Below are 13,726 nucleotides of genomic sequence, written 5' to 3' on the forward strand. Positions count from 1 at the left end.
GTCAACCCAGATCAAAGGACCACATAAACAGTTAAAAACTTTAAACCAACACATGCCATGAGAGAATCATTACCTAACATTCATTAAAAATACCCCTTCAAAAACCCAACATTGCATGGACCATTTACCATATCATCATGATCATCACATATGTTTTTTTCACAAAAAGATTTTAAACAAACCTCTAATACAACAACAACAAAAACAAAAAAAAAAATGGGAGATTAAAAGGTGTGTTTGTTGTCAAATGAATGACCAATTCACAAAAGAGAAAGCGAGACAATGAACAGTTGTTTCATCGGATGCAAGAACCTTCCATGCGATAGCTTGTTCGTATGAAATATGTCGCCCCATTGTTGACATACATATCCCACCAGGTAAATGTGCGTAACCCTTTAAAGAAAAACAAAAACCCGTGATTTGTTTTTTGTTGTAATGTAGAAAGTCATGATCTTTTTTTAAAAAAATTGAAGGTGTAAAGTATTAAAGTAGTAGGAGTTATGTTATATGTACTTGTTGCATGATTTTGGCGAATTCAGGGACGAGAGATTTTCTTCCGGAATCATCGAACATTTTGTCTAATGTGATGTCTTGTAAGGCTACGAGAGTTGTTTCTAACATGTCGAGTCCTGCTTGATTGGCGAATACGAAAACTGGCATCGACTGGAAAGAAAAAAGAAAAATGAAATGGGTGAGAAATGATTGGTTTAAAAAAGATATTGAGAAAGATGATGTTTTGTTTGTACCTTTAAAGAACAGCATAAAATGGCATCTTGATGTTGCCATAGATCTTTTAGTAGTGATTCCCCAACGACGGAACCACAACTTAGTAAATCCGCTCCTAAATGGTACCTGGATGTATATAAACCCACATCAAAATACAAGATTTTAAAAAAAAAAAAAAAATTAAAAATCAAGTATCGAAAAAAAAATCAAGAATCCAAAAAAAAACAAGATTCTAAAATCAAGAATAAAACAAAGATTCAAAAATCAAGAATCAAAAAAACCAAGAAATAAGAATCAAGAAACCAAGATTCAACAATCAAAGAATTAAAAAAAAAATCAAAAAAACCAATCAAGAAAACCAATATTCTTAAAAAAAAAAAAACCAAGATTCAAGAATAAGAAAAAAACAAGAAATAATAATATCAAGATACCAAGATTCTAACAATCAAGAATAAAAAATAAAAAATAAAAAATAAAAAATAAAAAAATAAAAAAAAACAAGAATAAGAATCAAGAAACCAAGATTCAACAAGCAAGAATCAAAAAACAAGGAATCAGGAATAAAGAATCAAAAACAAAGATCTAGGCATAAAAAAACAAGATTCAAGAATCAAAAAACAAACAAGTCAAGAGTAAAAAAAAAAACAAGATTCAACAATAAAGCATCAAAAACCCAAGAAACCAAGATTCAAGAATCAAGAATCAAAACAACCAAAAAAACAAAACTCAAGAATCAAAAAAGAAACAAGATTCAACAATAAAGAATCAAAAAACCAAAAAGAATCTCAAGCATCAAAAAACCAAGAAACCAAGATTCAAGAATCAAAACAACCAAAAGATTCAAGAATCAATAACACCAAGAATAAAGAATTTGTTATAAAGCCAAAAAAAAAAAAAAAGCTTACGTGTAGCTATGGCAGATCCACTGAGCTAAAGTGAGTGCTTCAGGAGAACCAGGAGACGATTTGGGTCCCACACAAGGACTCAACCCAGCAGGAGAAATCGCCATAGCCACTCTCTGAACCGAATTAATGACACTCCTAACATACTGTCGCGCCATCGTCGCGACACTTTCTGCTAAATTATTCTCAAAAGGAAATTGAAACGCAATAGTCAACACGGATCTCATGTTCTGACATGTCATCAACACATCACCACCCGAACCATGGTTATTACTTGCATCAAGACTCGAAGTCAAATCCAATGTTCTATGTGCATTCACCATTGTGTTGTTCTTCACATCATTTGATTTTGGATCCAATGGAATTATTCTAAACCCAGAAGGAACAAGAGGCGCATCATCAGGAAACATTTCATCAATCGGAGCAAATATCAACTCTGAACATGCTCCCACTGCATTTTCATCGATCCCACTACATAGCTATATTCAAAACATTCAAAAACATATATATATATCTATATATATAATCAAAATCTTTTTTTAAATTCCGTTTTTTTTTATAAAATGTTTTTATTGAAATTTGTTGAAAAGTAAAGAACCTGTAAGAGATGAATGTCACGTGACATGAAGGAATCTTCTTGTCCTAGCGCGTGTCCTTCGAGTCTTACTACTTCAAGCATCTGTTTGGATAAAGACCAAAATACCCCTCATTAACCAAACAATTACGATTCATTTGGATTGGAATGAAGTAAACGCAACCTAATAAGCTTCTAGGGTTTGATTTCTACGAGTGAAAATATAAATACCTCTTCGTGTTCGATTGTGTGACCAAGGGGCATGATGATTTGGCTACCCGTGAATCTTGTGGGTCGCATTCCCGGGTATGAATACGGGTTTGGTTTAACCGAAGCAGCAGAATAAGCGTCGACGTTGAAATCGGCCCATTCTGATCGATGTTCCCTTAAAAATCGAACAAGAACTGCTGGAGGGACATTCTGGGAAAAAAATAATCAATTAAATTACCAAAATAGCACTTTATGTATCTAAATTTTGCAATTTTGGTCCTTAAAGATGGATAGTTTGGATATTAGGAGTTGGGACTTACTTGGAATAACATTGAGGCTTTTGCGCAAAGAATTCCACCAAGAAACGAAAGGGAATTGGAGGGATTCATGGAGTTGTTTAGATTTTTGGATGAATTCACTGCGATGATTACATCTTCAACGCCATCACAGTTCATTAACGACCATCCATCGTCGCTGAATCCATTGATGGCATCGTTGAATCCTCTGTAATTGGAAACTGGAATTGTAAATTTCATATCACGAAAATTGAAGAAACTTTTGAATCCTACCTGCTTAATCTTTGACTTAAAGTCCTCAAGACCGCGGGTTGTCTTCCCAATCCATAAACTATTTCTCCACTAGACTCCTGTGCTATTTGTCTAACATATCGCAAAGCCTAAATCCAAAATTGAAATCAAATTAACCAAAAAATAAACAATTTATGATCAAAATCAGTAAGCGTATATAATTAATTCCAATTTTAAAGTTATACTCACTGCAATTGTCATCTTTTGAGCAACAATTTTGGAAGATTCATAAAGAGGACGAAGAACTTCAGGCACACTCCATGCCTAAAACACGATAAAGGTTTCAGTTATAGCAACCAAGTTCTGAAAAATCAATCAAAATTATAAAACTAAAGTTTTTTTTTGGTGAATTACCTCGAGATTTAGATGATCAACTATGTGAATAATGGATCCACCACCTTCACAAGGGCGAATTAGGTATCCACTTGGTAAAATTTCTCCTCTTACAAATTGTGTAGCAGAAGCTGGATTCGGGCCAGCTCCAGAACCCGAAAGGGATCTTTCACACACCTTATAAAATACCAAAAAACATCACAAATTTATATAACACCCTTTTGAGAAATTAAACCAAAAACGTTAAATTTTATAACAAGTTTTATAAAAAAAAAAAAAAAATTACCACGAGACTTCCGTTTTCTAAAGTCGTTGTGTATCTTAACGTCCAGAAATCGCGAGCAGGAGCCAATGTGGTTGGAGCAAAGATCTAAACAAAATTTATACATTAAATTTATAAAAAAAAAAAAAAAATACAAATCGATTTGTAATTATATTTATATTTATGTTTATATTTTACCTGTGTATATACAAGTTCAATTGTGCCTCCATTTCCAGCAGGAAACATTGTGAAAACTTCAAGATTCCGACATTCACGAAACCAAGAAGGGCGATCTTTAAGGATTTCTACAATCTGAGAATTTTTAAAAGAAATTAAATCTTGAAAATGATCAATATAAATTTGAATAATAAAAATTAGGGAGTTTTTTTTTTTTTTTTTTTTTTTTACCTTTGTAGGCTCTAAACTTACAAGACCGCAGGCTCTAGCTGCCACTCCACTGCAACTCTGTGAAATGGCAAAGATCCCAACCGAATCCGGACCAGGCTGTAATAAAAATTAAAAAAGATTAAATTTTTATAAAAAAGTTAAACAATTTTAATCAAGATTTATGTGAATTAATTATATAAATAGTTAATAAAAACCTTCATCCCAGGCATCTGGACCCAATCGACAGCAGTTCCTGTAGCCTTTGAAAGGAACTCCGTCAAAGTTTCCTCTGCAATGGAGAGGAGTCTACAAGAGATATAAATAACAATAATTAGATCCGAATGTTTAAATAATTATGGAGATTTATGTAATTAATAAAAAGATTGAATTATAGAATTAAGAAATTAAGAAATTACCCAGCTGGGTTATTGGCGTCTCTTAGAGAATGCTGGGGAGTGGTGACGACAGATTCACAGCTTACATCAGTTGACTGTAAAGAATGACGATTTATTTTATAAAAATCGGATCTTGATTTTGATTAATGATTAAAGATTTGGGGAATTTAAGAATATACAGTGTGTAATTGTTGGCGCATATATCCATTCTCGTTTACAAGTTGAGACACTTGTTTTTGCAGGCGATCGTTTTCCTCCATTAATAACTTGTTCATGGCGGATAGTTTCTTGTTCACAGTTTGAAGACGAGATGATTCTTTTCGTTGCTTCTCTCGACATCTAAAATAGGATCGAAATTCAAAGGGGGGAAATAAGATTCGCTACACAATCGATTTTATCTACATTTTATTATTTCCCACTCGGAAATGTAAAATCGCTTGTTTTAAGTGGTGAATTCGGAAATGGCAATGGCAGAAAGTTCTAGATTTACTCGTAATGCATGTAAATAGATCAAATAAATGAAGAAGCTTAAAGTGGAGATGAAATCATGTAAGATCGTATTTAAGAGAAAACGAAGGATACCCAATTTCAGAAATATCAGGAAAGAAAGAAATCAATGTTTATACCTGCGATTTTGAAACCAGACTTTGATTTGTTTAGGTTCTATGTTGGACAAAATAGGGCATTCTCGGATTAATTGTTGTCTTCTCAAAGAACTGGGTTTTGGGCATTCTGCATAGACTCTCTCTAAAGCTTCAACTTGCTCCGTCGTATACCGGACATACTTCCCGTTATCCAACTGGTGTTTGGTGATGCTTGTATTGTTGCTGATCTCCTTATGCTGTTGATGCTGAACTACCATCGCCATTTTCAGAAATCGCTAAATCTCGTTTGTTTAATTCCTCAAATTCTTTCAGGTTTTGAGGTATGAACAAGTGTTTGTTCGTTTGCGAAATGAGAAACGAAGAGAAGTGATTTGAAGAGACGAAAACAACTCCGATTCTTCCCAGAAGATTCCCACAGAAATACAGAGAGAGAAAGAGAGAGTGCTCTTCGCTTTTGTTTTAAGTTCACACACCCAAAATTCACAGAAGGGAAAGTTGTAACTTACAACTAATATAAAGACAAAAACAGTCCTGTTTCTTTTCCGTCTCTTTTTAACCAGTTCGATCGAACTCTGTGTACACACTTTTAATCTACCACGAAAATCTTCAAACGTTTCACTAATTCAACATTTCAACTCCCCTTCAAAATCTCCAAAACACAAAAACCCTATCGATTTCGAACTTCACAAACAAAAAAACAGAAACAGAAACAGAAAGAAGAAGAAGAAGAAGAAAGGGGTGTTTGAAGCTCCCCCTATCTTCTTGACGCGTAGAAGAAGAGGAGGCAACAGTTGCAGGATTAGAGGGATGGGCGAATGAAGAAGAGAGAAGAAGAAGCAGAGGAAGAAGAAACCCTAGACATGTTTGTTACAGAAGAAATCAGCAACACAACAAATGCAGAGAGAGAAAAAATCAAAGGGAAATGGAGAGAAGAACTACACACACTAGAGTTTACAGAAGCACACAGCTCCTGTCTGAGAGCTAAAAAGAAGAGAGAGAAAGATGAAGAGAGAGAGAGAGAGAGAGAGAGGGAGTCGTCTCGGAAATCGAAAAATGACAGTGTTATATGCTGCTGGTGCGCGCAGCCTCGAGCCAGCCTTTGTTTGTGCAATATAAATATAAAAATATAAAAATATATTATATTCATTAATTTATATACTACTATTAAAAATTAATAGCTGTTGATATATTGTTAAATACTATGTGGGATTAAATATAGAAAATAATTAATTGTTCTCTTTCAAGCATATATCTCGTTCTTGTTTCAAAGATATATATTGTATTATAAAAGGTTTGGTATGAAAATTTAGTAAAACGTGACTCAAAGTAATAAAGAGAGATTATCAAATGATTAATTGAGTTGGAATCATGAAAATATATCATGTTAGATACCATATATATAATTTTGTATATTTATATGTGTTTTATGAACATACTAATGATTTTTTTAAAATATTATCAAAAACTGTAATTATCTATGGATCTTCACTATAAAATATTATTAATTAAATAATATGGTTTAATAACTTTTGGGGTATTTTATAAATAAAATAAATAGTTCAATAATCCTTTTATATGATATTTCTAGATCAAAAGCATTTTCTTAAAAATGTTAATAAATTTTTATAGTTTATGTCATTAACACTATGTATAATAATCATTAGACCATCCGTTGCGTTTATTGCAAAACTAATTTGCGATGTTCCATCACAAAAAGCTTTTGTCATGTGTATTTTGTTTTTTTTACAGTTTGCAAGACTTGTAAATATTAATTGTATTAATATTTTATAAAAAAACTTTATTTTCCATTAATTTCGCTTTCCAAAATTTGATTTTTCTTTTCAATTAATTTCTTTTTCCGAAAGATTATGAGTTGGCATTCATTTGCAAGATCATACTCCTTGCACTGATGGGGATGCTCTTAGTGTTTATATAGATAATAAACAAATTTCATAAATGGTTTTTGTGTTTTTAGATATAGTCTTTAAGTTAAAAAAGTCTCCTAAATGGTTCTTGTTATTTTAAAATTTTTAATAAGCGGTCATTTTTGCTCTCTATCAGTTTTTTGTTATTAAATGTCATTTTTGTTAAGATAATATAAGGGTATTTACATCATTTCACTACCACAAGGAACATTTATGATGTTTTATTTCATTTTTTAAAAAATAAAATATATTATTTTGTAACATCTTGATTTCCAGGTATTCCATTATGCTCTTTGTCTAAGAATTGTTTGCAAATTGGTCCTTAATGGCATTTTTATAATTTTGGAGATTTCTTGCGTACACTGGATGTGCGTGGTTTGGACCTAAAACCCTAATATTTAGGGTTTGTGCACTATTTAAACATTTTTATAGCCCTCGTTAACCTTTCTTTCATTAGCCTTCAAGCCCATTTTGTACCCTAGCTAACCCTAATCTCTAGAGCGAAACAATCTTGACCATGAGTGCGTTTTGGTATTCTTGAAGGAAGAGGAAATCATCTTAGAAAAGTGGAGCACTTTGGATCCATAATCATATCATCATTTGACACTATTTGGAGGTAAAATGTTTTGATCTTTATGAAGTTCATTTAAATATTGTTTAGCCATGGATTTGTGTTCTTTTTGGTCCCATAAGCTTGGTATTATGAGCATGGGTTACTCTAATTCATATAAGTTGTCCTTTCAGACGTGTTTAGTGTTTAGAAGCATAAAAATGTAATCTTGGGCATTAGTTTCCTTACATGCATGAACTAGGATGTCTTAATGAGTTAAGAAGTTAGGGCTTTTGGTATTGAGCACTTAATAGCCATGCAAAGCCATAAAGTTAGAAACTTTATGGTTAAGGACATCATTTGAGGAGTAGATAGTTATGGTCATTGGGTTGTTTTTGAAAAATGAAAATTTTACTCTGAATTTGGTAAGTTACATGTTTAATATATAAAGGGTCTCTCTCTGTCTCTCTCTCTCTCTCACACACACACACACACACACACTCTCTCTCTCTCTCTCAACATCATCTATTAGTCCTGTCATACCTCATTCACTCCCCACTTGTGTTTTACATCATCACACTACACTACATGATTAATTTGATCCCATTGTTAGCTCAAGAACAAAGCTAACAATCAACATACCCTTGTAATTCATAGTTTTCAAGCAACATTTTGTTACTCATCCATCGCCAAAGATTCTTTCTTTATGTTCTTACTGAGTTTTGTAGGATTTTTTATTTGGGGATTTGGTATAATATTAGTAGGAATTTAAATGGATTCTTTTAGTCTGGTACCAAATCTCCTTCAAGTCTCAGAAAAAACGTAAAGAAGAAGAAGAAGTCAATCGTTAATCAAGAATTTGAGGAGTTCCTTTGGGCTATTTATCGACTTAAAAGCTTACAACAAAATAGATAAGCACTTGTTCCTTGTGTGGTCGATGACAGGAAGCCATTAACAGTGTTAAGATTACAGGAAGCGTAGACTCGGAAAAAGATGAAATCAGCCTCAAAGTTTTATTGAAGTAGAGAAAAAAGGATAAGGAATTACGATAAAACATGTCGTTTAGATCCAAGCACCATTATCTCTCCCCGGGATGGTGGTCAATCATTTTGCTGAAATCGAACTAGAAGCATGCCTTAAAATCTCCAAATTAATGGCGATGACAGAAAGAATAAACTCTGATAACCTTCATGATTTAATCAAAAACTAAAATCTGATGAATTTTAACTGATCCAGTCGCCTTCAATTTAACATGTGCATATATATATATATATATATATATATATATATATATATATATATATATATATATATATATATATATATATATATATGCCTTGCTTTAATGCCTAAAAAATCTCTAAAGATACAGATGATTTAACCCGAACCTAAATCAAACCCAAAAACATCGATAAGAACAATTATGGAGATGGTGATGCTTTCTCTTCATTCTAGTCACCTTCATCAATTGGTGAAAAGTTGGAAGAATGGTGGTGGTGGTGTCATGGTGCAAGCTAACAAATGATATGGTCGTCGGTAGCAGCTGATGAATGAGTATGATGGTAGTTGTTAAGAGCTCTAAAATATATGAGAAATAAACATGTAAGGTTACCATTTCAAGCATAGTAGATTGACTTCAGATGGAATATGAGATAGATAGATAGATAAAGGGGGGGAGGGGGCATAGTATTCTTACATTGTAGATTAACATCAGATGGAAGATGAGAGAGAAAGAGAGAGTGTGTATGTGTGTGAGGTGGGGGGTCCTTTGTATATTAAATAATATATTTTATTTTTTATTTTTTATTAAGTGAGACAAAACCTTATAAATGGTCAATGTGGTAGTGAAATGATATAAATGCTCTCTTATTATTTTAATCAAATGACAGTTAACGATCCAAAGCAGACGGAGTAAGCAAAAATGACTATTTGCTAAAAGTTTTGAAATCACAAGAAGTATCTAATAGGTTTTTTAAACTTACGTATTACATCTCAAATTTCTGAAAAATACACAAACCATTTGTAAAGTTTTGCCTATATAATAATATGAATATGATTACAATGCACATGAAATATGTGTTTCCAGAATCGCTCTTAATTATATATAAATATCCAATAAATTGTAAAAGGAATTACAATTACGTAATAGATTTTTTGCACTGAAAAAAATGTGAATAGTTTTCACTTGAATTTTGAATGTCAAAATTCTATTAAAAAAAAAAAAAAAACTAGTAGTCACCTTATATTGACTATTGTAAAAAAATGATGTTTGGGATGAAACATGAGGATAACAAACTAGCTCACGATCTCCCTTCCGTTCGGGATTTATAAAACTAACATATCATAGTAAAATACTTGTTCATTAAAATTTTGAACAAAAAGATTATGGTTGGTTAGAACATAGTACACATAAGGTATAAGTCTAAAGAAAGGAGGTACATCACAAGTGACCATTTGTAGCCCTTAGGCCGGACGGAGCGGATGCGGGGAAAGGCCACGGGAACCTTCCCGCCCGGCGGAACACCGCACCGTCGGCGAGGGTAAGGTGGGTGCGGGAAACGGAGAGGGGAGCCTCTCCTGCTGTGATTGGTCATTTACTTTTTTTTTTGAAAAAATACCGTTGTGTAACTGTAGAAAAGTTTTTTTTTTATTTTTTATGTGGCTGTTAACGGCTACTTTTTGTTTAATTTTTTTTTTATCCTTTTACAACTACTATAAATACATATACATAACTTTTAAACATATCAAATATTCTCTATACTCTCTACTTCAAATCAACCAAAAAAAAAAAATGAATCCCGACAAACAAACCCCAAGTTCCGATCGATGGGAAAAAAGTCATGGTTCGAGTATAAACATCCTTCCTCGCAACATTTTTGCTATCGATTCATCCCAGCAAGGAGTTTACCGCCCCCAACTCGATTCTCCCATTCAATCGCCACTACAATTCCAATACCAAAATGTTGGCTAATATTACCCGATGCAAGTTCCAAATGTTCCGTCGCAAATGTTTTCAAACTTTGTTGTGTTTCCAGATCAACAATCGCCAAAATCAACATCAACCCCAAACTCAAACTGAAACTCAAACTCAAACCCAACACCACCACCAACTTGTCGATGAATTGGATGACGCGGAAGAAGAAGACATGGTTCCCGAAACTCAACCAACACCACCACCACAAAGACGTAAAAGGAAAAAACAAGTGCGTGAGGGTGTTACATAACCGGGAAGACAAAAGCCGACACTATGGGTTCTACATGAAAAGCTAGTTTTGGTCAAAGCTTGGGTTGATATTTCTGAAGATTCAATTCAGGGAAACGCACAACCGGGAGAACATTTTTGGTTTCGAATTTTAGAACGATTTCGAGAGGAGCTAGGAAAATGTGACGACTACCGTACTAAACATCAACTTAACTTAAAGTTTCGAGAAATAGCAAGGGGGGTTTCAAAAATTAACGGGTTGTACAACAACCTAAAAACCCAACGAAAAAGCGTCCAAGGCGACGAAGAAATACTTCAAGAAGTGTTGCAGTTTTACCTTGAGGAAGTCGGAAAACCATTCAAGTGGCACGATTGTTGGAAATTATTGGTCCGAAGTCCTAGGTGGATAACATACGAGCGGGATTTTATTTTTGGAGTCCAACAATCAAAGCGAACGAAAACGGGCTCTAGTGGTTACACAACCTCCTCCGATGCTCGGGTCGGTGTAGATTTAAATCAGGACAACGAACTCGAGCTAGAAGAAATTGTCCGCCCAATTGGTAGGGACAAAGCGAAGATAAAGGGAAAAGGGACTTCTTTGAGTGCATCTGATTTCAGCATGGACATTGAGGAAATGCGGAAGATAACATCGTCGTTTGATCGATATAATCTTAATTTCTCCGAACGTTTAGCTTTTGACAAAGAAAAAGAAGAAACAAGGAAAAAGGAGCGGGCGGAGAGACAAGAAATGGAAGACATGAAGTTTTTTATGGAAAACGTCGATCATCTCTCGGGACCGGCTCTCGAGCTCGTAATAAAGAAGAGGGAAAAAATTCTGAAAAAATATATTCCGTAGGTCGTTGGTGGTTTGTTTGATTTTTAGTTTCTGTGTGTTTTTTTTTAATTGTCTACTTTTTATATTTTAGGTTTAATGTAAGTTTTATTTTAATTAATGAAATGCTTTTGATTTTTAATTAAGTTTTATGTTTAATATTAATTTAAAAATTATAATTCATAACAAAAAAAGTTAATTTTATTTATTAAAAAAAAAAAAGTGAGGGAAGGGGTTCCCATGCACTCCTTGGCTTTTAGGTGAGGGAAAGAATGGTATGGTCCACCAAAAGTGAGAGAATCATCCCTCCCACTCCTTCCAATCTTATATCCATCTTGAAAAAAGTCTCATGCATTGGGTGTGTTTAGCACATGTCATTTGAGAGTGTTTGAAAGCTTCTAGTTTTTCACTTTTGACAAAATGTTTCAATTTAAACAAAAGGTTTCGTTTGACTAACATGTGTTTAGCTTTTAGTTTAAACAAAACGATAGAAATCTAAAAGTCACTTCATGTAGTGTTTACAAAACGCCACTGAGCTTTTGAAATCAAATTACAAAATTAACCTTAATAAATATATATATATATATATATATATATATATATATATATATATATATATATATATATATATATATAATAATTCTCCTTTATGTAATTTTGCATATTTCAAAAACGTTTTACTATATTTTTTAAAACACTCGTATAAAAAAATAAAAGCTACAACTTCCAACTAACAATTATCTGTTACCGGTTGTCCGCTTCTAGCTACTCGCTACTAGTTTGCAGATAACCGTTACTTTTGTCATACACGCTTATTTGTCTATTACCTTTATGAAAAACAAACTCATTGAATTTTAATTTCAAACTCTTTTACAATTCCAAAAAAAATCCTTTAAAAATCCTTGTTAATTTATAACAAACCCACTCACCCCTTTCCTTGATTTCTACAAAGGGTTATATATATATATATATATATATATATATATATATATATATATATATATATATATATATATATATGGTACATTTTAAGGGTCGCGATAATCATGACCCCAAAGGTAATTTCATATTTCTTTCACAAATGTCGTGGGTGCATCTATCGGATGATTTGGATATTTCCGTTGGCATCACAAAAAATAACATCTTTAACTTTTTAGGAAGGAAAAAGTGAATATGTGGTTGTCATATACGGAATATTAGGTATAGAACCATCAAAATTAACTTCATTTTAAATAAAAAAAACATAATTTTCTTTCTTTGTTAGCTATTTTCTATTGCTTTTGAGCTTATATTATTCCTAATTTCATAATTTATCTCCAACATCTATGTATTTCGAATGTGTTGTTTTTATTAGACTTCTAGTAGGCTTTATAATTTTCTTTGACACCTACCATATGTATACTTGCATGGTTCTTTTTGATGTGTTATGGGAAGAAGTTTATTGAGATTTTAGTGAACAATTTTAATCTTTCACTATAATTTTCTAAATTAAATTTGAATATGAAGATTTAATTATAGGTAGTTGATAGTGTATTTTTATACATGGGTTGTGGTCCAAAATAAAATATTTAAAACTCCATAAAAATATGTACAAATCCTATCATCTACTCTAATAGTGAATATAAGAAAGATGGTAGAGAGATTTTATTATATTTTATTAAAACTATGTAGTTATTGGTGGTTCTATACCTAATATTAGGTACACAACAGCCACATATTCCCTAAGCCCTTTTAGGAAACACTCACTCTCTCAATTTGCAAACTAATGTAATTTTCACATTCAATGGAATCATAACTTTTTTAACCAACCACAATCTATACACACTCACACACATCACACATGACACACACATATCACACAATCAAATGCATAATCACTTTTCAAATCACACTACCCTAACAGAATAAGAAATCGAAATGAGAATATTTTAATAGAGAAAAATGCAATTAAAATGCTTCTATATGCATATGAATCCCAAATTTTGTTGTCTGGATTCTATTATTGTCACGTCAAAATAAATTATATATTTGGAACTTAAGTATCATTTGATTCCTCTTTCTCTACGAATCCTTTTCACATTCGGAAGATGACATTAAATTCTACAAATAAAAACAATAATCATTATCGAGAAATAATAAAAAAGTAAGATAATAAAAAAAACGATGTATATACAAAAAAACCTTTCTTGATGTCACTTTCTCGACCCTTATTTATATGTTTCAGTAATGCAACTCA

At 32.5% G+C, this 13,726-nt stretch overlaps 1 protein-coding gene across 1 annotated transcript; it reads right to left on the reverse strand.

The window, feature by feature from the left end:
- Positions 1-58: 58 nt before the first annotated feature.
- On the reverse strand, positions 59-6,040 carry LOC145003356 (homeobox-leucine zipper protein REVOLUTA-like). The gene is made up of 17 exons (XM_078962481.1): positions 5,003-6,040; positions 4,556-4,715; positions 4,398-4,471; positions 4,197-4,287; positions 4,003-4,098; positions 3,793-3,906; positions 3,619-3,702; positions 3,354-3,509; positions 3,189-3,263; positions 2,982-3,088; positions 2,733-2,916; positions 2,434-2,622; positions 2,227-2,307; positions 1,632-2,107; positions 747-852; positions 514-663; positions 59-393 (listed from the first exon to the last, which is right to left on the reverse strand). Exons 1-17 carry the CDS (start codon positions 5,242-5,244, stop codon positions 244-246), a joined length of 2,535 nt encoding a protein of 844 aa, XP_078818607.1. The 5' UTR covers positions 5,245-6,040; the 3' UTR covers positions 59-243.
- Positions 6,041-13,726: the final 7,686 nt, after the last annotated feature.

The sequence above is a fragment of the Lactuca saligna genome, chromosome 6, assembly GCF_052625555.1.
Source record: "Lactuca saligna cultivar CGN05327 chromosome 6, ASM5262555v1, whole genome shotgun sequence".
Lineage (NCBI taxonomy): Eukaryota > Viridiplantae > Streptophyta > Magnoliopsida > Asterales > Asteraceae > Lactuca > Lactuca saligna.